This window comes from Danio rerio, chromosome 10, assembly GCF_052040795.2.
Source record: "Danio rerio strain M-AB ecotype USA chromosome 10, GRCz13ab, whole genome shotgun sequence".
Lineage (NCBI taxonomy): Eukaryota > Metazoa > Chordata > Actinopteri > Cypriniformes > Danionidae > Danio > Danio rerio.
This window is the reverse complement of record NC_141030.1, coordinates 44270404-44293480: the sequence shown is the minus strand read 5'-3', so window position 1 is coordinate 44293480 and position 23077 is coordinate 44270404. Positions and strand designations below refer to the sequence as shown.

General features: G+C 37.4%; 4 protein-coding genes and 1 pseudogene across 5 annotated transcripts; all 5 read left to right on the top strand.

Annotated features, from left to right (window-relative positions):
- Positions 1-240: 240 nt before the first annotated feature.
- taar20w (trace amine associated receptor 20w) lies at positions 241-3718 on the top strand. The gene has a single exon (XM_087271496.1). The coding sequence runs from the start codon at positions 308-310 to the stop codon at positions 1304-1306; it is 999 nt and encodes a 332-aa protein (XP_087127622.1). The 5' UTR covers positions 241-307; the 3' UTR covers positions 1307-3718.
- Positions 3719-5274: 1556 nt separating this feature from the next.
- taar20j (trace amine associated receptor 20j) lies at positions 5275-8100 on the top strand. Its single transcript, XM_087271512.1, has 2 exons — positions 5275-6982; positions 7532-8100. Exon 1 carries the CDS (start codon positions 5304-5306, stop codon positions 6294-6296), a length of 993 nt encoding a protein of 330 aa, XP_087127638.1. The 5' UTR covers positions 5275-5303; the 3' UTR covers positions 6297-6982; positions 7532-8100.
- Positions 8101-10439: 2339 nt separating this feature from the next.
- Positions 10440-11620, top strand: LOC141376337 (trace amine-associated receptor 13c-like; annotated as a pseudogene).
- Positions 11621-15048: 3428 nt separating this feature from the next.
- LOC141376336 (trace amine-associated receptor 13c-like) lies at positions 15049-16178 on the top strand. Its single transcript, XM_087271507.1, has one exon. The coding sequence runs from the start codon at positions 15078-15080 to the stop codon at positions 16071-16073; it is 996 nt and encodes a 331-aa protein (XP_087127633.1). The 5' UTR covers positions 15049-15077; the 3' UTR covers positions 16074-16178.
- A 958-nt stretch (positions 16179-17136) lies between these two features.
- Positions 17137-22978, top strand: taar20t (trace amine associated receptor 20t). 2 transcript variants are annotated; one of them, XM_087271488.1, is made up of 4 exons: positions 17137-19556; positions 19726-21196; positions 21367-21619; positions 22532-22978. In XM_087271488.1, the coding sequence occupies exon 1, from the start codon at positions 18452-18454 to the stop codon at positions 19496-19498; it is 1047 nt and encodes a 348-aa protein (XP_087127614.1). In that variant the 5' UTR covers positions 17137-18451; the 3' UTR covers positions 19499-19556; positions 19726-21196; positions 21367-21619; positions 22532-22978. The 2 variants fall into 2 exon arrangements, with proteins under 2 accessions (XP_087127614.1, XP_087127613.1); XM_087271487.1 differs by having other exon boundaries at positions 17137-21196.
- Positions 22979-23077: the final 99 nt, after the last annotated feature.

Sequence of the window (23077 nt, the reverse complement as noted above, 5' to 3'; positions counted from 1 at the left end):
CAAAGTGATTCACATAAATGAGCTCCGGTGCTAATCTGAATTTAAAAGGATGAATGATGTACAGCAGCTAATTAAAGCAAATAAACTAATTTATTATTTGTTTTTTTTACTTTTAACCAGTGGCAGAAAACCCAACCTGTAAAGAATAAATGGATTTAATCTTAAAGGTGATGTGCAAAAAAAGTTTTTTTTTTTTTTTTTTTAATACATGACATCAGGGTGGGCGGTAAATGGGCCGGTCAGTCTGATCCAGACACTGTATAAATAAAAGGACAGAAAGGAGATCAGAATAAACTGAGACTCACTCATGGCCTATGAGATAGAGGATCAGGAGACTCAATACTGCTTTCCTGACATCAACTCATCATGTGTCAAGGAAAAACGCTCCAGTCAAGGATATATTATCATATACTTGTTTGCATCGTTGCTGTCAGCATGGACTGTGTTTCTGAACCTGCTGGTGATCATCTCCATCTCTCACTTCAAGAAGCTTCACACTCCAACCAACATGATTATTCTCTCTCTGGCTGTAAATGATCTGCTTATTGGAGTTGTCATGCCCATAGAGGCCATCAGACAGACTGAGACGTGTTGGTATTTTGGGAACATTTTCTGTGGACTCTATTTATTATTTATTTCTTTACTTATGTCAGCATCTCTTAGTAATTTAGTTTTAATTGCTGTTGATCGTTATGTGGCTGTGTGTCACCCTTTACTGTACCCACAGAAAATAACCATCACTAAAACACTAATGATTATCTGTCTGAGCTGGGTTTGGCTTTCAGCTTATAGCATTGCCCTTTTAATCAATAATGGATATTTTGACACTTCACACAGATCTGATGAGTGTTACGGAGAGTGTTTAGCCATTATAAGTTTTAGTTGGATCATCACTGATCTGTTCATGTCTTTTATGTTTCCTTGCCCTCTGATCATGATGTTATATCTGAGGATTTTCTATGTCGTTCATCAGCAAGTGAAGGTTATAAACTCTCTGATGAAGGGTGGTAAATGTGTAACGGAGGGTTCAGTGAAGAGGAAGTCTGAGAGTAAAGCTGCTCTGACTTTAGGAATCATTGTGGCAGTGTATATGCTTTGCTGGATTCCTTATTATATCTGTTCATTAATTGTAATCTCTTCCACAGCTATGATAGTTATAATATGGGCTGTATATGCTAACTCTGCTCTGAATCCTCTGGTTTATGCTTTATTTTACCCCTGGTTTAAAAAGACAGCTAAACTCATTGTAACTCTGAAAATACTTCAGCCAGCATCTTCTCTGAGCAATATTTGTACACAACATTAAATATAATTATTTGCAAAGCAGTCACTGGTTCATATATAAAATTTGACATCTCTGTTATTTTCACTCCTCTTGCTACAGTATTACAGAGTTTATTTCAACCTGTATGTTTTGATGTTTAAGTAACTGAATTGCTTTAAAAACAAGCAAAAAATAAGTGTGGCAATAGTACACTCTTAAAACAGACGTGTTAAAAACAACACAACCTGTGTTTTTTTTAACACACACACGTCTAGTTAAAGAAAACACATTGTGTTATTTAGAACTTTGTGTTTTATTCTTTTTAACACAGACCATGTGCTAAATTAACATATAAATTTGTCATAAAGCACATCTGTGACACAAACTGTGATTTTTTTTAGCACCTTAACATTAATAATACATGAATGAATGAATTTTAATTAAACTGGTAAAGCTGCCTCTTATAATACAAGTTATATATTATCTGTATTGCTATATATTGTATTAATTATAACATATATAACATTTATTTAATTTAAGATCGATTTTAAGAGTAAAAAAGCTAAATTGGTAGTGAGTGCACTGTTCCAAGTTCATTACACAATGTTTATGCAAAGCATTGGGGCCAGTGAAGTAATGCATTATAGGTCATTTATTCAATTTTCATCAAGCCACCATGATTAATTTTCCAATTCACAGGTCAAACAGGAAAGCTGAACTCTATCTAAGGCACTATTGCATCACTCCAGTGCTGTGTGTGTGTGTGTGTGTTCATAATAGTTCACACCTTTAATGAACATTTCAGTGGAGGATCACCTCTAATAATATCAATAATACAGAGAATAAATCAAACAATTATAATTGGTCCTCAGAGTTGTTACATCATTGATGTTTTTACTGATCAGTAAGAGTAAACAAAGACAGACCAACCCATGTGACTGCCTGGAGAGAGGCCTACTGTACCAACACTTCCATTCTACAAGCCCACTGTACAGTTTTACAACAAATAATATGTATTTTCTAAATAAATAAAACAAGTATCACCCTTTACTGTACCCACAGAAAATAACCATCACTAAAACATGGGTTTGCTGTAATTAGTAATGGATATTTTGACACTTTACACAGAACTGATGTGTTATTGAGAGTGTTCAGACATGATTAGTTTGAAAGTTTTTAGTTGAAAGCTCACTAATCTGTTGATGTCTTTTATTTTACCCATAATGAAAACTTTATATTTGAGGATTTTCTATGCAGTTCATTGGAAAATGAAGGTTATATACTCTGTTGAAGGTTGGTGAAAGTGTAAGGGAAATGAACAGAAGACTTTTAACTTTGCCATCGGAAGGACATTGTACAACAAACTGTAACCTTGTCATCACACCTGAGGTATGCTCTAGCGTGCTGATTGGTCAGTTTGAATGACTCAGATGTGGATTTTGGTCATATGGTCAAGAAAGTGTAAAAGAACATTCTATTAGAGATAGGAGAAAATAAGCCATTCACCACACTATAACCATATTTTTCATAATGATTTCAAAGTTGATTTGTGTATTTCAAAATTGATATATCAGAATAGGAATTATGAAGTCAGAATTATTAGCCCCGCTTTAATTTTCTTTCATTTCTTTTTTTATAAATATTTCCCAAAAGATGTTTAACACAGTGAGGAAATTTCCACAGTATGTCTGATAATATTTCTTCTGGAGAAAGTCTTATTTGTTTTATTCCGGCTAGAATAAAAGCAGTTATGAATTTTTAAACACCATTTTAATAAAAATATTATTAGCCCCTTTAAGCTAACTTTTTAACTGATAGTCTACAAAACAAACCATCTTTATACAATAACTTGTCTAATTACCCTAACCTACCTAGTTAACCTAATTAACCTAGTTACGCTTTTAAATGTCACTTTAAGCTGTATAGAAGTGTCTTGAAAAATATCTAGTCAAATATAATTTACTGTCATCATGGTAAAGATAAAATAAATCAGGTATTAGAAATGAGTTATTAAAACTATTATGATTAGAAATGTGCTGAAAAGATCTGCTCTCTGTTAAACAGAAATTAGGGAAAAAATAAACAGAGGGGCTAATAATTCAGGGGGGCTAATAATTCTGACGTCAACTATATACCATGCTCTGATTCTTTATTATTTTAGGCTACATTTAATGGTCTGTCTAGTATAACAGGGTAATATACAGTAGAACAAAGCAGCTCAGCTTTACAGAGTCAAAGGTTGCGTCCGAAACCACATACTTCCATACTTTACAGAACGCTAAAATCAGTATGTAAGTCGAGTAGTATGTCCGAATTCATAGGATTTGAAAAACAGTATGCGAGAAGTACCAGGATGACTTACTACTTCCGGCAAGATTCTGGAGTGCGCATCCCATGCACGCTGCGCTATCCCATGATGCCCCACGAGTGAATTCATGAATGGGAGTGAAGAGACGCAACTGACGCAGGTAGGTCTCGTGACCATGACAAAATGGCGGACGTAGCACACCTGAATTCCATTCTTTTCACGTTCATACTGTATAGAACGTACTTTTCTAACGACCGAGTAGTACGTTTAAATTCAAATGCAGTACCTACTGAGTAGTAGGCGGTTTCGGACGCAGCCAAAGTGTTCTGGGATGCAACATGGCAGCTATGGGAAGCAAAAAGAGAACAAAAGGCTATGCGCTGTCATTTTATACACTACTGTGCACTGCACATGCTCAGAGTAGCCTGTCAGCTGGAGATTCCTTGTGATTTTGTGAGGGGATGAAAAGGACTATGGGAAATAAATAAAATGTTTTAAATACATAAAAATGATTGTGCATGTGTACAATAGTTACTGAAGAAATGTTTTTGAATATACACTATCTGACAAAAGTCTTGTCACCCATCCAATTTTTAGGAACAGCAAATAATAACTTGACTTCTAGTTGATCATTTGGTATCAGAAGTGGCTTATATGAAAGGCAAAGGCCTCTAGATTACACTTATTTTTCCAAAATAAAATATGATCATGTCTTATTTGTAATGATTAAATCAGGACAGTGAGGTCTGACTTTGTTTAGACAAAAGTCTTGTCACTGAACAGAAATAATGTCCAGTCTAGAATATAAAGTCCTGCTGCAGTGGAAACAGAATGAATATTGTGTCTGACTCCATCATGAGCTTGGAGGACTGCATCCATACATCTCTGACATGACTCACATCACTGATTAATAAAGTCATCTGGAACGGCAAAAAAAGTGTTCTTGCAGGACTCCTAGAGTTCATCAAGATTCTTTAGATTCATCTTCAATGCCTCCTCCTCCATCTTACCCCAAGCATGCTCAATAATGTTCATGTCTGGTGACTGGGCTGGCCAATCCTGGAGCAGCTTGACCTTCTTTGCTTTCAGGATTATTGATGTAGAGGCTGAAGTATGAGGAGCGCTATCCTGCTGAAGAATTTGCCCTCTCCTGTGGTTTATAATGTAATGGGCAGCACAATTGTCTTGACACCTCAGGCTGTTGATGTTGCCATCCACTATGCAGATCTTTTGCATGACCCCATACTAAATTTAACCCCCAACCATGATTTTTCCTTCACCAAACCCTTATGTCTTGGGTCTATGTGGCTTCCAGTAGGTATTCTGCAGTATTTGTGATGATTAGGATGCAGTTCGACAGATGATTCATTAGAAAAGAGTTTTGTGAGGCAGTGTACTTCTCTAATAACTCTGAGATGGTTTTATCCAGACTGGGCATTTAACATTTGATTTAAATTAGCTAGATCATGCACTATCATATGTTTCTCTTTGGTTCTTCTGCTTTCTTGAAATGATTTTGTGGGTTCAACAAGCTAATTTAATCTTCGTTTAAAGTTTGCTAATGTATTAGTAGTGTGTTTCTGTGGAGACGCACATACTTGAGCTGAAAAAAAATCCTAATACGTCATCAGAGTGGGTGGTAGATGGGTTGGTCAGTCTGATCCAGATTCTGTATAAATGAAAGAACAAAAAGGAGAGTAGAACAAACTCCTAACAGGAGGAGACTCACTCATGGCCTATGAGACAGAGCATCAGGAGACTCAATACTGCTTTCCTGACATCAACTCATCATGTATCAAGGAGAGACGCTCCAGTCATGGATATATCATCATCTATGTGTTTGTGTCATTGCTGTCAGCATGGACTGTGTTTCTGAACCTGCTGGTGATCATCTCCATCTCACACTTCAAGAAGCTTCACACTCCAACCAACATGATTATTCTCTCTCTGGCTGTGACTGATCTGCTTATTGGACTCGTCATGCCTGTAGAGGCCATCAGACTGATTGACAAGTGTTGGTATTTTGGAAACACTTTCTGTGGACTCTATATGTTATTTGTGTCATTACTTGTCACAGTATCTCTTGGTAATTTAGTTTTAATTGCTGTTGATCGTTATGTGGCTGTGTGTCACCCTCTACTGTACCCACAGAGAATAACCATCACCAAAACATTAGTGAGTATCTGTCTGAACTGGGTTTGCTTCTCGGCATATTGCACTGCCCTTATAATTAACAATAGTTTCTTTGACACTCAGACTGATGTGTGTTACGGGCAGTGTTTAGTCATGGTAAGTTTTGGCTGGATAGCAACTGATCTGTTCATATCTTTTATTTTTCCTTGTTTGCTGATCATCTCTTTATATTTGAGGATTTTCTATGTCGTTCATCAGCAAGTGAAGGTTATAAACTCTCTGATGAAGGGTGGTAAATGTGTAACGGAGGGTTCAGTGAAGAGGAAATCTGAGAGTAAAGCTGCTCTGACTTTAGGAATCATTGTGTCTGTTTTTCTGCTTTGCTATATCCCATATTATATCTGTTCTCTAACTGTAAACTCTTCCACAGCTTTGAATGTTTTAGTATGGGTTTTGTATGCTAATTCAGGTCTGAATCCTCTGGTTTATGCTTTATTTTACTCCTGGTTTAAGAAGACAGCTAAACTCATTATAACTCTGAAAATACTTCATCCGGCATCCTCTCTGATCAATTTTGTTTCACAACATTAATTAGAATTACTTGCAAAGCTGTCACTAACAAAGGTAGACATGATAATCGTTGATTTCCATTTGTAGTTTCTACTAAAAAAGAAGAGCCCTAGGAAGAAAAAAGCAGAGCTGACGGCAGTGAAAGACAAGAGGAGCAGGCCTCAGATACTTCATGTTGCAGTTATTCTTGTTGTATGTATGCAGCAGTTGTCCATGAAGGGCTGCAGAATGCATTTATTTCGCTGTTTGTATACGTTTTTACAATTTTAATTAAGTTTAGTTTGTGTATATCACTCGGGGGTTGGCCAACTGAAACCTTTACAAAACAAATCATGTGATATGATCGATAAAACTGTCAAGACAGGATCATTATTAATGAAGATGCATTAACGTTTACAGTAAACAAGCTGTTTCACCTTGTAATCCCTAAGCTGAAGCTCATTTCAAAGTGTGTTTGATTTAAGTGCCTTCTGTACTGATGAAAATACATAGTAAAGATATGTGACTGACAACTAATGTAAGCAGTCACTAGTAAAGTCAGCTTGCTCAGTACCTAATATTTATATAAGCCAAATGTTAATATTTATAATATCTAAAGGCACTGTGGTGTACAAACACTGCACGTTAAACCACTTGCTCAGTTATAATGAATTTGACACTTGCTCTTTTTGCATCCCAATTAATACACTAGTAATTCCTACATGTTAGCAGGCCCGGATTGGCTAATCGGGAGGACCGGGAGAATTCCCGGTGGGCCGGTCCGTTTTTTGGCCGCGAGGGCTGGTGTCCCTAGCTCCAGAATCTGTTGCTCTCAGCAATCACACATTTAAATTTATTTATTTACTTGACCACAGCCTTTTTATTCATTATTATACCGCAACTCTTCTCTTTTGATCTATTTTAATGATGATAAAACTCAGTTGTGTCATCATCCATAAAACAGTCGTTGTGGTCGAGCGGATAGCACATTAGGTTAAGACGCCGCGGACCCGGGTTTGATCCTTGTTAGAGTAATTTAGTGGTTTCATTTTTATTGATAAGACATATAATACTGTTAGGATTGTTGAACATTTGAAGTTCTAAAGCAGCTGTTTTCTCAAAAAAAAAAAAAGACGTGATAGTGTCATTAGAAACTGATTTGGAAATATTTAATTATTTACTTATTTTAATATAGTCAGTCGTGAACTGAGGTGGGCCGGTCTGAGACTTGAAACTCCAGAGCTGAAAAGGTGTCCCACTCCGGCCCTGCATGTTAGCATCACCTGCGCAGCTCACCTGTCTCCAGCCCAAAACAAAGAGCTGACGACAGTGAAGGACAAGAGGACCAGGCCTCAGGCACTTTATGATACTGTTCTGCTTATATTTATGCTGCAGACCAGTCCTTTTCGGAAACACAGCAATGCTACTTCACCAAGCTCTTGTCATTTCAAGACTGGACTACTGCAATGCTTTTCAGCAGATCTTTAAACCAGCAAAACTAAACCTGATCCAGAACACAAAAGGAGTTGTATCCCTGTAGTTGTGACTTTTGACCTTGTCAATTCTGTTTATGGAAACTAAACAACATAATGTCTCCAAATGGGCAATGGGCCCTATCATACACCAGGGACAATAAGATGTCTTTGGCATGATTTGCTGCTATTTTGAGATCAGCGCAACCCTAATTTTCACGTTTTGCACCATGTTGTGTAAATAGCAAATCCATTTGCACCACTTTTTGAACTCCTGGGTGTGCTGGTCTAAAAAGGAGGTGTGTTAAGGTGCATTTCTATTTCAAGTAACTTAAATAGACCGCGCCATTGACCAACTAAAAGCTGATCTAAAGTATGCAGGTCCAAACATTGCTGAATACACACAGGATGTACAGCAATACTGAAATATTCTGCCATTCTGGCATGCGCTGCGGCATATGCGCAAGTCCGATTTCCAGGCAGTCAGCAGGTGCTTTGAGCACAAAACCCCAGAGCAGTGCATGTCAGACAGTTTGTCAAGGATGTACTGCTGGATGGCGTCTCACTATAGTTGTTAAACGTGATATTTAATTAATCTAGTCTCTATCTAACAACTCTTCAGTCTTTTAAATCTATCAGGTAACACTGCCACGCGCCACGCTATTCGCGCATATTGCGCCACAGGATGTCTAATCGCACGTTTGCATTGACTTACAGGAGACGTGAATTGTGTCAAATGATTCAGCTCTACCGGTTCACCTAAAAGATTCGATTAAAAAATTTGTTTGCAATCGAGATACATAAATAAAACCCAATAATGGGCACAAATGTGTTAAAGTAATAGTTTTAAGTCTCTGTATTTAATGATGTCATCGTGCTGCTGTCATGTCCACTTGTTGTTTTTGTCGCAGGAGCAACAGCAAGGATGACCGGAGGAGAGCAAGCTCAATCCAGCCAATGGCTGCAGAATATTCGCCCCGCTTAAACTGAACTCTTGGAATTTTAAATTTACTGGATTAGTTTTGTTTTCAGTGAGGAGCATATCTGTAATGTATTGAGGTCCCAGGCCATTTAGTAATTTATAGACAAGTAGTAATACTTTAAACTCTATTCTGAATGTAACTGGGAGCCAGTGTAAAGACCTGGACAGGTGTGATGTGCCCAGGGCCGGCGCGTCCATTGAGGCGACCTAGGCGGCAGTATAGAGAGAGCGGCGTCCGCGATACCTCCCTTACCACCCACATCCTCAGTTATGTCCGCGACACCTCCCTCACCACATGCATCCTCAGATATATTCGCGCATAGACGACAGAATAGAGAGGGCGGCGTCAGCGACACCTCAGTCAGCACCCGCGTGTCTTCAGTTATATCCACGCATAGGGCGGCAGAATAGAGGCCCGCGACACCCGCGCATCTTCAGTTATATCCTCGCATAGGGCGGCAGAATAGAGGCCCGCGACACCCGCGCATCTTCAGTTATATCCTCGCATAGGGCGGCAGAATAGAGAGGGCGGTGTCCGCGACACCTCCCTCCCTGCAACAGCACCCGCGCGTCCTCAGTTATATCCGCGCATAGGGGCGGCAGAAAAGAGGTCTGCGACACCTGACTTCATTTTCATAACCAGTCACTTTCGTTTTAGTTTTTGGTTGAGGGCAGCGTGATCGTTCGCTGCCTAGAGCGGCATTTCACCTTGCTCCGGCCCTGGATGTGCCCTGATTTCTTGGTTCTGGTCAGAATTCTGAGCTGCAACTGTCAGGCTGTCTTTTTGGGAAGGCCAATGAGGACACTGTTACAGTAATCCACCCTGCTGCTGATAAAAGCATGAACAGGTTTTACAGTCTTCACTGGAGACAAAGCATTTAACTCTTGCAATGTTTTGATATGATTATATGCTGATTTAGTTACTGCTTTAACATAACTACTAAAGCTCAGATCTGACTCCAGAATAACACTCTTGACCTTATTTTTTATTGTTTGACCTCTAGAGCCAAGAAATTCGGAAACCAAAACATATTAAAATGGTAGAGGCAAGGCTTTTTTCTCTTTTTGCTTTCTTTAGATGTACATTTTTCATTTAGTCATCGATTACGGTTTTGCAGCGTTTAGTTTTGAACTTAATTTATTATAATCTTTTGCATGTGTTGAAGCTGATTTTTTTGTTGTTAAACCGACGAGAGAATTAAAGCAATAGTGCAATAGGATGTTTTATACTGAAAAGTTTTTTATACGTAAACCACCTTTTTTAGGAATTTAACAGTTGGATTTTTGTTGCAGAAAACAGACATGGCAGAACACTCAAGCCTGTGTATTATCATCAGCGTCATTATTTATTATTGGACATTCATCCTAATCCTCATCCTAACTTCCTATTTAGGTGGTCGGGTGAAGGGTTCTTTTGTTATTTAAGAATTTGTGGGCCTACATTTGAGTTTTTGCTTTATGTGCCTGCAGAGTAAACCACATTTTGATCGAATCCAAAAAGGAATTCACTTAAATGAGCTCCAGCGCTACAGTGAATTGAAAAAGATGAATGATTTACAGCAGCTGATTAAAACATCTAAAGTTATTGTTTTTTAGATGAAATTTACGTTTGAACAGCAGCAGAAAACGCAACCTGGACTGAATAAATGGAATTAATTTTAAAGATAATGTGCAAAAAAAGAAAGTCTTTTTTTTTTTTTTTTTAATAAATTGCATCAGAGTGGGCGGTAGATGGGCTGGTCAGTCTGATCCAGACACTGTATAAATGAAAAGACAGAAAGGAGAGCAGAACAAACTCCTGACAGGAGGAGACTCACTCATGGCCTACGAGACAGAGGATCAGGAGACTCAATACTGCTTTCCTGACATCAACTCATCATGTGTCAAAGAAAAACACTCAAGTAATGGATATATCATAATTTATTTGTTTGCATCATTGCTGTCAGCATGGACTGTGATTCTGAACCTGCTGGTGATCATCTCCATCTCTCACTTCAAGAAGCTTCACACTCCAACCAACATGATTATTCTCTCTCTGGCTGTAAATGATCTGTTTATTGGACTTGTCATGCCTGTAGATGCCATCAGAGTAATTGAGACGTGTTGGTACTTTGGAGACACTTTCTGTGGACTCTATTTATTATTTATTTCATTGCTTCTCCCAGCATCTCTTGGTAATTTAGTTTTAATTGCTGTTGATCGTTATGTGGCTGTGTGTCACCCTTTACTGTACCCACAGAAAATAAGCATCTCTAAAGCATTCATGAGCATCTGTCTGAACTGGGTTTGTTTATCAGCATATAACACTGCCTTTATAATTAATAATGGATTTTTGGACACTTCTCAGAGAACAGATGTGTGTTATGGACAGTGTTCATTCACAGTAAGTTTTAGTTGGATGCTCACTGATCTGTTTGTGTCCTTCATTTTTCCTTGTATGCTTATCATCACTTTATATTTGAGGATTTTCTATGCTGTACATCAGCAAGTGAAGGTTATAAACTCTCTGATGAAGGGTGGTAAATGTGTAATGAAGAGTTCAGTGAAGAGGAAATCTGAGCGTAAAGCTGCTCTGACTTTAGGAATCATTGTGTCTGTTTATCTGCTTTGCTATATTCCATACTGCATCTGTTCTCTAACTGGAGTCTCTGCCTCAACTAAAAATGTTTTAATGTGGATTTTGTATGCTAACTCAGGTGTGAATCCTCTGGTTTATGCTTTATTTTACCCCTGGTTTAAAAAGACAGCTAAACTCATCTTAACTCTAGAAATATTTCAGTCGGTGTCCTCACTTATCAACATTTTTACAGAAAATTAATTTGAGTTATTTGCAACGCTGTCACTATAAATATAGATGTGATCAGGTATATTTGAATTCTATTTGTCTGTCAAAATAGCTTAACATATATAGAGAAGAGATAATTAAAAGCAATAACAATATAGCAGATTGTAGAACATTCCAGCAAGTCAGGAAGGTTGGCGAATGTTTATGTAGTTCAGTCAAGCAATTATGTAGCACACATGTAATATGTATGCAAATTAGTTTGGGGGATGAAATTATGCTTCTCTCTTTGCTTTGTACTTAATATTTCTTTATTTCATATCGATATTAAATGTCACAGCTGAATGATTAAATAAACACTGGTACTAAATCCACCTGCTCACTGATGACAAACTTGCCCTTTTTACATACCAAAAGTGAATGTTGAAGTGTTGAACTGTTTCCACCAGCTTAATTTATAAGTGCAATTCTCCTCATGGCCACTCCAGACCAGCTCATTGGTACTTCATCTATCATTAAAAATACATATTGTTTTATTGTAATTGTGTTGAGTGTTGTGTGTCTAAGGCCCCATTTAGACTGTCAGGTCTTGATGCCCAATTACAATTTGTTGCCTATATCAGACTTTTTTCCTGTCCATTTAAACATTCTTTTATTTTATGTATTCATTTTTATTCATTTATAATATTTAAACAGGAAAAGATTAAAAGATATTCAGGCCCGACTCAGCATAAATGCTGTTTTTCAGCAGGTTCCTGCTTTGCAGAACATAAAAACAGACAGACATCTCATCCATCAACACCGCACAAACAATGGGTAATTGTCACCCATATCCGATTCATGTGTTTACACTTGCCATACAATTTACGATGTTGTGCATGTGTAAAGGCAGGTTCTAGCATCTGCACCACACTATCAACACATGATCTTCCTTCTATGTCATTAAACCATGGAGAAGTACCACATTGTCGCAAGTTTAATGACGTAGAAAACAGAATGCCTCAATAAATCCGGTCTACCTGTTTACATGATAGTCACATTGTCACATATCCGATATACATCTGATATATTTCCACACATAAAGGAGGTCTGAAACCGGTCTCTGAATATCCGAATATGTGTGTGTTTTTTTTTTTTTTCTGTGTTTACGCGGTCATAGAACAGATCCGATCTGTGTCACATATAAGCAAAAAAAAAAAAAATAAAAAAAATGGAATTGGGTCACATATGGAGAAAAATGAATTTTAATTAGTTGTGTCTTTATTTTTTATCAGAAAAATGTTAAGTCTAACGACAGATTAATCAATCTTTTTTAATTTGTATGATACCATGTATTACCCAAACATACTTCTTTTTTACTGTGTTGCATACTTTTCAGAAGGAACTGCTGACAAGAGGGACATAGCAGAATAACAATAAATATAGTGCGGGGGCTCTTGCTCCAGACTGCTGCTAATAAAAAGTCTATACATGTCACAAAGAGCATGATGCTTGCAGAAGTTGTGAAATATATTGAAGATGCACTTAATTGTTCAGTTCTGGTATGCAGAGAAGGGTCACAGAAAAGAGGAAGTATGTCTGGGTGCAACACTCAAAGGATTGCAGAATGACTGATTAGTGTTGTTACACCAAGACATGTTACAATAATTCTAATTAAATGTGTTATGGTGCTTTCTCACCTAGACCTTTGTTTCAGAACCTGGTGCGTTTCCCCAGTTAGCGCAGTTCGTTTGGCAATACAGCAATCTAAAACAATAGGTCTGAGATTGCCTGAATCAGGTGGTCTCGGCTTGATTGAAACAAACTCTGGAGCGGATCGGTTGTAAGAAAGCAATACGATCCGAGCAAGGCCATATCACAGTTTATTATGGATATGTAAAAGGCATAAATACGGCTATATGAAGAGAGAATTATGAGAAGGGCGGGATGTCATTCCTACCAGTAAATGTGCGTTTAATGTCAAATATGAAAGTGAAAGCATGTTAACTAATAATGACAGCTGTTCATTCGTGAGGAACATTGACCAACTGCAGTCTTAATTTATCTGTTATTCCTCTATATATGCCTATAATGCATAAGCTAACTGCTCTATATTTAGTGACGATGCCTGTGGGTGTCACCATTCGAAATGAAAGCCCAGCTTACCGTTGATAATGTCTCATTGCTCATCGTCATAAATTAAATAAGGACGCATGACAGCTGAGCGGGACTCTGCAAAATAAACCGTGAAACTCTGACAAATGTGAGTTGTTTTAGCTATTTTGGTCCATTTAGAAATTAAAGAACAAAGAGCAACAGTGTAACAATTTTATTTCCTGTTTTGGAACAAGAGAGTTGATGCACAGGTGTAAAAGCACCCTTAATATCAAAGGAAACATACATACCATACATTTTTTGTATAGTTCAGTTTTTTTTTTTTCATCTTAAAAAAAGGGTCCCTCAGGAAGTACTGTTATAGGTTACCATATGTCAACGTCAACCAGTTAACATTTCATCCAAAATCTTTCTTTTTGGTTTTTATGCTTTCTTTATATACAGCAGTAGCTGTAGGCAGATTCAGCCTGCTTTGACTGAACTCTTTGAATTCTGTATTGAATAATGTATTGAGGTCCTAGGCCATTTAGTGATCTATAAACAAGTAATAATACTTTCAAAAGTGGGAGCCAGTGTAAAGACCTGAGGACAGATTTGATATGCCCTGATTTTCTGGTTCTGGTCAGAATTCGGAGCTGCAACTGTCTGGCTGTCTTTTTGGGACGGCCAGTGAGGAGTCCATTACAGTAATCCATTCTGCTGCTGAAAAAAGCATGAACAAGTTTCACAGTCTTCACTAGAGACAAAGCATTTAACTCTTGCAATGTTTTGAGATGATAGTATGCTGATTTAGTTACTGCTTTGACATAACTACTGAAGCTCAGATCTGACTCCAGCATGTGTTGAAGCTGAATTCTTTGTTGCTAAACTGACAAGAGAATTAAAGCAATAGTGCAATAGGATGTTTTATACTGTAATGTTTTTTAATACCTAAACCATTTTTTTCAGAATGTAACAGTTGGATTTTTGTAGCAGAAAACCTGCAGAAGGCCTGCAAGATGAAGAGAAATCAAATTTATCATTATCCACATCATCATTTATTATTGGACATTCATCTAAATCCTCATTTTAAATTCCTATTTACAGTAGGTGGTCGGGTGAAGGGTTCTTTTGTTATTTAAGAATTTGTGGGCCTGCATATGAGTTTTTGCCTTTTGTGCCTGCTGAGTAAACCACATTTTAATACAATCCACAAAGGGATTCACTTAAATGAGCTCCAGCACTACAGTGAATTTAAAAAGATGAATGATTCAAAGCAGCTGATTAAAACAACTAAACTGAAATTTACGTTTGAACAGCAGCAGAAAACTCAACCTGGACTGAATAAATGGATTTAATCTTAAAGATAATGTGCAAAACAAAGAAAGTGTTTTTTAAAAATAAATTGCATCAGAGTGGGCGGTAAATGGGCTGGTCGGTCTGATCGAGACACTGTATAAATGAAAGGACAGAAATGAGAGCAGAACAAACTCCTAACAGGAGGAGACTCACTCATGGCCTATGAGACAGAGGATCAGGAGACTCAATACTGCTTTCCTGCCATCAACTCATCATGTGTTAAAGGACGACACTCAAGTCATGGATATATCGCATATTTGCTTGTGTCATTGCTGTCAGCATGGACTGTGTTTCTGAACCTGCTGGTGATCATCTCCATCTCTCACTTCAAGAAGCTTCACACTCCAACCAACATGATTATTCTCTCTCTGGCTGTGACTGATCTGCTTGTTGGACTTCTCATGCCTGTAGAGGCCATCAGACTGATTGAGACATGTTGGTATTTTGGAGACACTTTCTGTGGACTCTATTTATTATTTGTTGCATTACTCCTTTCAGCATCTCTTGGTAATTTACTTCTAATTGCTGTTGATCGTTATGTGGCTTTATGTCACCCTTTACTGTACCCACAGAAAATAACAATCACTAAAACTTTAATGAGTATCTGTCTGTGCTGGTTTTGCATATCAGTTTATAACACTGCCCTTGTAATTAATAATGGGAATTTGGACACTTTAAACAGAAAGGATGAGTGTTATGGAGAATGTTTCCTCATGATAAGGTTTAGTTGGATAGTCATTGACCTATGTGTTTCATTATTTTTTCCTTGCACCGTGATCATTATATTATATTCCAGAATTTTCTGTGTTGTTCATCGGCAAGTGAAGGTTATAAACTCTCTGATGAAGGGTGGTAAATGTGTAATGAAGAGTTCAATGAAGAGGAAATCTGAGAGTAAAGCTGCTCTGACATTAGGAATAATCGTGTCAGTTTATCTACTTTGCTATATCCCATATTGTATCTGTTCTCTAACAGTCAACTCTTTGACAGTACTGAATGTCTTAATATGGCTTCTGTATGCTAGTTCAGGTCTGAATCCTCTGGTTTATGCTTTATTTTACTCCTGGTTTAAAAAGACAGCTAAAATCATTTTAACTCTGCACATATTTCAGCCGGCATCCTCTCTGATCAATATTTTTACAGAACATTAATTATAATTACTTCCAAAGCTGTCACTAATAAAGTCATATGAATATTTATATCTGTAATTTTCACCAAAGTTCATGAAACTCAATTAAAAATTGATGTTTGATTTAAGTAACTTCTGTGCTGTTTATATAAAAAGTAAATACAAATTCAATTTACCAGACTAGAAATTATTACCACATTATTATTATGCGGGTAAATTAGCTATAGGGAAAAGAGCTTATGTGGCTCACCTTGCTTTTTGCTTCAAGTCTTAATTCCTATATTAATGTTTTCATAATAATATTTAACACCATAAGGGGGTGTATTCTTCCAGAATTGATTTTGGTGTTCAAACCTGATCAAATCCACCTGCTCGTAGAAAATGAACTTGACATTTGCTGTGTCTCATAAGAAAACACAATGCTGAAGTGTTGAAATTCTACAGGCAACTTAATTCATGGACATAAATGTCTAATGGACACACCAGACCTGCTTATTAGAGCTTTTAATTTTATATGGCATTAAATAAGTATTAAATACGAGTGTTGTGTTGTGTTAATATTGAGCATCACACCTCTAGCCCAACAGAGGAGCTCCAGAAGGGGAAAAAAAAGGAGAGCTGATGACAGTGAAGGACGAGAGGAGCAGGCCTCAGCAACTTTATGATGCTCTTCTGCTTATATTAGTGCAGCAGCTGTCTAGAAAGCTCTGCTATTGTTAATTAAATTTTGTTGTTTATTTGTTTTAGGATTAAATCTAAGTTGTATTAATTGTTTGCTAGTTCATGAACTATCGACTTTGTTTCTGCATCGTTATATTAGTTATCACAATAGAGAAAATATATCTATATATAATGACATAAACTACATTGTGTTTGTTCTACTAGTTTGAAAAATAAAACTCATAAAATACAAATCAGGAGTGATAATGATCATGAGCAGAGAGGATAGTGATAATAAAGACATATTTTAATTGCACTCATTATAATGTTATATCTGAGGATTTTCTAGGTCGTTCATCAGCAAGTGAAGGTTATAAACTCTTTGATGAAGGGTGGTAAATGTGTAACGGAGGGTTCAGTGAAGAGGAAATCTGAGAGTAAAGCTGCTCTGACTTTAGGAATCATTGTGACTGTTTATCTGCTTTGCTATATTCCTTTCTGTATCTGTTCTCTAACTGTAAACTCTTCCACAATTCTAAATGTTTTAATATGGGTTTTGTATGCTAACTCAGGTCTGAATCCTCTGGTTTATGTGTTATTTTACTCTTGGTTTAAAAAAGACAACTACACTTACTTTAACTCTGAAAATATTTTTACAGAACATGAATTATAATCTCTAGCAAAGCTGTCACTATAATACATATAATAACATTTGATTTCTCTTTGTAATTTTCACTACTCGTGTTATACAATATTACAGAGCTTATTTCAATCTGTAAGTTTGATGTTAAAAGGGCCATGAAACCCCCTTGTTTCAGCAGGGTTTTTTGACACCTCTACTTTGGAAAAAGTCAGGAAAGTGGGCGCGTCCAGCTCTGTTTAGGGGGAGTGTCAGAGGAGGGGAAGAGGGAAGGTCCGTAAAAATTTGCATAAAAATGGGAGTGTCGGTTTGGGCACATGCTAATTTTCACACACTTCCACATTTATTTTTCATAAAGTAACAGAAGGACTTTTAATAGCAGATAATTCCATTCAAGCACATTCAAGGCAGCATCATAATAAGAAATGTAATTTACTGTTCGTATTATTGTCAGTTTCGTCATCATTAATATTTAATAATTATTAGACATTCATTATGGATTTATTGCACAAAATATCAATCAGTCATCACAGCATTTTTTAGATAGTTGTTCCTGATTTTTGTTATTCCTAATTGATGTTGTTTACAAATACAATAAATCCCTTAATATACAATTTGCAGTGGTGCTGCTCATTCATTTTTGCTGGGTGCTCCTTAATTTTTTTTTGTTGCTACCAAATTTTTTCTGGTGCTCCTAAATTTTTTTTTTTCTGGTGCTCCTCATTTTTTTCTAGTGCTCCTAAATTTTTCTGATGCTCCTAAATTTTTTCTGGTGCTAATAAATTTTTTCTAGTGCTCCTAAATATTTCTGATGCTCCTAATTTTTTTCTGGTGCTCGTACTTTTTTTCTAGTGCTCTTAAATATTCTCTGGTGCTCCTAATTTTTTTCTGGTGCAACAAAGTTTTTTTCTTGTGCTCCTAAATATTTTAAGTTGGGAGCAGTGGTGCTACCAAGTGAAAAAGCTCATTTCAAGCTAATTTTTGGGCGGGATAAAGACCAAAAAAAAAAATTGCCTGCAAGCCGCTACAATAATTTATTCATTGATTACATCAGAGTAGGTGGTAGATGGGTTGGTCATTCTGATCCAGACACTGTATAAATGAAAGGACAGAAAGGAGAGCAGAACAAACTTGAAACAGACTCGCTCATGGCCAATGAGACAGAGGATCAGGAGACTCAATACTGCTTCCCTGACATCAACTCATCATGTGTGAAGGGGCTGCTCTCTAATCATGGATATATCATCACATATGTGTTTGCATCATTGCTGTCAGCATGGACTGTGTTTCTGAACCTGCTGGTGATCATCTCCATCTCTCACTTCAAGAAGCTTCACACTCCAACCAACATGATTATTCTCTCTCTGGCTGTTACTGATCTGTTTATTGGAGTTGTCATGCCTGTAGAGGCCATCAGACTGATTGAGACGTGTTGGTATTTTGGAGACACTTTCTGTGCACTTTATTTATTATTTGTTGAATTACTTCTATCAGCATCTCTTAGTAATTTAGTTTTAATTGCTGTTGATCGTTATGTGGCTGTGTGTCACCCTTTACTGTATCCACAGAAAATAACCATCACTAAAACACTAATGAGTATCTGTCTGAGCTGGGCTTGGCTCTTAGCTTATATCGTTGCCCCTGTAATTAATAGTAGACATTTTTACACTTCACATGGAACAGATGAATGTTATGGAGAGTGTTTAGTCCTCATCAGTTTTAGTTGGACAGTCACTGATCTGTTCATGTCTTTTATTTTTCCTTGCACTGTGATCATAATGTTATATTCAAGGATATTTTTTGTCGTTCATCAGCAAGTGAAGGTTATAAACTCTCTGATGAAGGGTGGTAAATGTGTAACAGAGGGTTCAGTGAAGAGGAAATCTGAGAGTAAAGCTGCTCTGACTTTAGGAATCATTGTGACTGTTTATCTGCTCTGCTGGATTCCTTATTATATCTGTTCTCTAACTGTTATCTCTTCCACAATTATAAATGTTTTAATATGGTTTTTGTATGTTAACTCAGGTCTGAATCCTCTGGTTTATGCTTTATTTTACCCCTGGTTTAAAAAGACAGCTAAACTCATCTTAACTCTGAAAATATTTCAGCCGGCGTCCTCTCTGGTCAATATTTTTAAAGATCATTAGTTATAATCACTAGCAAAGCTGTCGCTAGTATAAAATTAATTATGTTTGTTTTCTCTTTGTAATTTTCACCACTCATGTCATACATTACTGCACATAGCTTATTTCAAGCTGTAAATAACTTCTGATGTACTGCTTGGAAAACAAAATAGCAGCAGAACAAAATTCACAGCAGTACATCATAAGTTACTTAGAGATCAAACTTACAGGTTCAAATAAGCTATGTGTAGTAATGTATGACACAAGTGGTGTGAAAGTTGTGTCCTTTATTAACTGTGTGAATTAGGTATGAGGGAGGCTGGTTGTAACTCCTTTATGCTTAATCCCATATAATAGCATTAATACTATTTATAACTGTCATGAAAACTGTGTTTGCAAGCAACAAACATTGTTACCAAAATCATCAGTTCATTGATAATGAACTTTATATCTGTTTTTTAATCTAAAATAACTTATGTTGTGTTGTGTCTGAGAGTGGTGTGAGCAGAATGAGGTCAGTGGAATAAGTGATAAGAATCACCTGTGCAGCACAGCTGTCTCCAGCACAGCAAATGGAAATTTTACATGCAAACTAAATTATTAGTTACAACCAATCTAAGCCCGGTTTCACAGACATAGGCTCAGAATAAACCTGGATCAGGCCATAGTTCAATTAGAACATTTAAGTGTGTTTTTCTAATAAATATGCCTTAGAAAAAAAAAAAAAACACTGGTTGCCACATGAAGACAAAACAACCATCAGTGCATGTTTCTCACAGCTCAAATTTACATGTGTGTCTGGATTTAGACTGAAGCCTTGTTTGTGAAACCAGGAACTATAGTGTGATTACACTATGATTACTACATTTACAAGAACATCAGTAATCAAATTATTTACCTTAATCTGAATAAGACAATATATTTAAGGCGTTTAATAGTTGATATGGGGTATATAATATAAGGTGTTTAATATACATACACAAATATGTATACATACACATACATATAATGACGACAAAAAGTCTTGATGGAAAGCCGAGGAGGAATTTGAAGGAAAGTTTTGTTTTTTTTACATTGTTTTGCTAAGGGTCTACTCGCACCATGCTATCCAAACCATGCCCAGGCTCGTTTCCCGGATCGTTTGAGAAGTGTGAGTGCTCTGAATTGAGCTCAGGCATGGTTCACTTGGCCGGCCCTGGCGTAGTTGGAAGAGGTGTGCCAGAGCATGGTTCACTTGGGCTTTGGCGCGGTACGCTTGTGTGTGAGTGCAAAATGCGCCTAAACTCAAAACTGAAAGCGAAGCGTGACTTTTATGGGACTGTGTCATATGGATTGATTAATCATTCTTACTGTTCAGAGAACGCAAACTGTTGCAGTTTATTAAAGACGCAAATCCCTCACTGCACGACAGCTGCACCTTCAGCAAACCTCCTAATTCCTGCAGCACGAGTACTCTATTGTTGTTTATGAGCGTCAAAAGTGGCTGATCTGTTTGGTTAAAATATTTGACTGCGTGTCACTGCATATCAAACAACTTAAACGATATAACTAAAGAAATCTCCACTGTGCTGAGCGAGAGCGCTTACTGAACAGCGCAGCATCGATGACGTAATTGTGCCCAGGCCGAATATAATGTGAGTGCGGGCCGTCGGTGAAGATGGGACGGGGGACAAGTGTGCTTTGGCCTGGTTTGAGTGTAACGGAGACCAGCTAGTGTGTGCTGTGCAGGTAAACCTCACTCCTCTGACCTCTAAAGGTGCTCTAGCGACAGATGCTAGAGGCCATGGTCTTTAGCCTCCTTGTTAGAGCAACCGACTCCCATGCGGAAGGTCGCCGGTTCGATTCCAGCTCGGAGTGGGTTGGGCGGTGTAGGACCGGTGGGGTTACACTAGTACGGTCTAAATGTTAGATTTGAGAAATCTCAGATACTTTTGTGCATCCACATGGACAATGCAAGCATCTACATCCACACCTCATGGAGTGAGAATGTGGGAAAAGCTCTCTCCCACACTCCCTTCCCCTACTCTTCCCACTCACCCAACTCACAGAAAAGTCATCTTAACTCACAGAATAGTCATCTCAAAGAATAAATGTTCTGTATCAATGCAAGTGACTTTCTGCATCATCTTTGATATCATTCGAAATGTCTCAGTGAGACAGGTACAATGGTCTCATTCTCAATGAAATAGTCATAATATAAGAAAACATTTTAAACTTTAGGTATCTTTGATCCACTGCAGAAGGGGTGTCATTTGTCAGGGTGCTCTATCCAAATTACCTCCTGATTCCCACAGCAGGTGGGTTCCCATTGTTGTTTCAGACACCCCCACTTGAAGAATGTTTTACTATGGGTTGACTATTTAGGCAAAACCTGTCAAGAAGCTCAGGGTGATTCTGCAGCCAGATCAGCCCATAGTATAGAGCCCTCATGGTCTAAACCAGTTGTTCTCAAAGTAGGGGTCGGGACCCCTAAAGTGGCCGCAGAACAATGAAGGGGGGCGTTGCCTGGTGATTTCCAAAAATGTACATATTTTTATTAAACCATTGGAATGACCATATTTTATCCATAACCAACTGAAGAGAAACAAAATAGTCGTTCATAGTTACTATATACTATATAGTTAATATAGTAGCTTATAATTACTAGTTCTATTGGATTGCGACACCTGGGATAATCACATTATATTAAAGACACAGCAAGGGCGTCAGATGTAGCAGATTGATTTTATAACATCAGGGTAAACTTTCTGACACATTTACAGCACTAACAAAGAATAGACTTGGGTCTATTGGTGTGTGTGCACTATTGCATGCAGGATTTCACTATTAATAACCACCTCAGAGGATATTGGGGGACAACTGGCATTGTCATTTTGGGGGTTGCGGGCTGAAACGTTTGGGAACCCCTGTTCTATACTATGTATATTTTGAAGTCAAGTATGCATCTTTGGATCTTAGATTTATTTTTGAGAATTTGATGTCTTGTATCGATCGTTAATGAATTGAGTGACTAATTGGCCTAATCTGTATACCTGACTATTAAATTATGTTTGAAAGCATTCTGCTTACTCTGTAATTATTCATTATAGTAGATTATGCTAAATCCTTGTTTCCGAACTTCCTGCGTCAGGTCAGTAGACGGACTAAAGTCCAGTTGAGAAGGAGCATTGGGCACACTAATTAAATTTTAGAGATCTGACTGACTCTTGATATTGATTTAAGTGTACTTAGGTCGAAAAGAGTTATTTTTCATCTAGGGTAACAATATGTTGCTCAACTAACCTAGATAGGGTGCCTGACCCTTGTTTGAAAGTAGTGTACTACTAAATGAAGTGTACATGGGAAACCATGAGCTTGGCTAAACCAGATTTATTATAGCAAACAATAGTCGGTTACAATTTTAATAATGGCCTTGACCTCTGATTAGAAGTAATATTAGTTTTAACTCAAGAGTGTACATCTAAGATAGGGCTCAGGAACCTTTTTTCAGTAAAGAGCCAATTTGTGTGTGTGTGTGTGTGTGTGTGTGTGTGTGTGTGTGTGTGTGTGTGTGTGTGTGTGTGTGTGTGTGTGTGTGTGTGTGTGTGTGTGTGTGTGTGTGTG

Coding starts and splice junctions, on each gene's coding strand:
- taar20j (XM_087271512.1), top strand. CDS start 5,304: ATGGCCTATGAGACAGAGCATCAGGAGACTCAATACTGCTTTCCTGAC.
- LOC141376336 (XM_087271507.1), top strand. CDS start 15,078: ATGGCCTATGAGACAGAGGATCAGGAGACTCAATACTGCTTTCCTGCC.
- taar20t (XM_087271488.1), top strand. CDS start 18,452: ATGAAAGGACAGAAAGGAGAGCAGAACAAACTTGAAACAGACTCGCTC.
- taar20w (XM_087271496.1), top strand. CDS start 308: ATGGCCTATGAGATAGAGGATCAGGAGACTCAATACTGCTTTCCTGAC.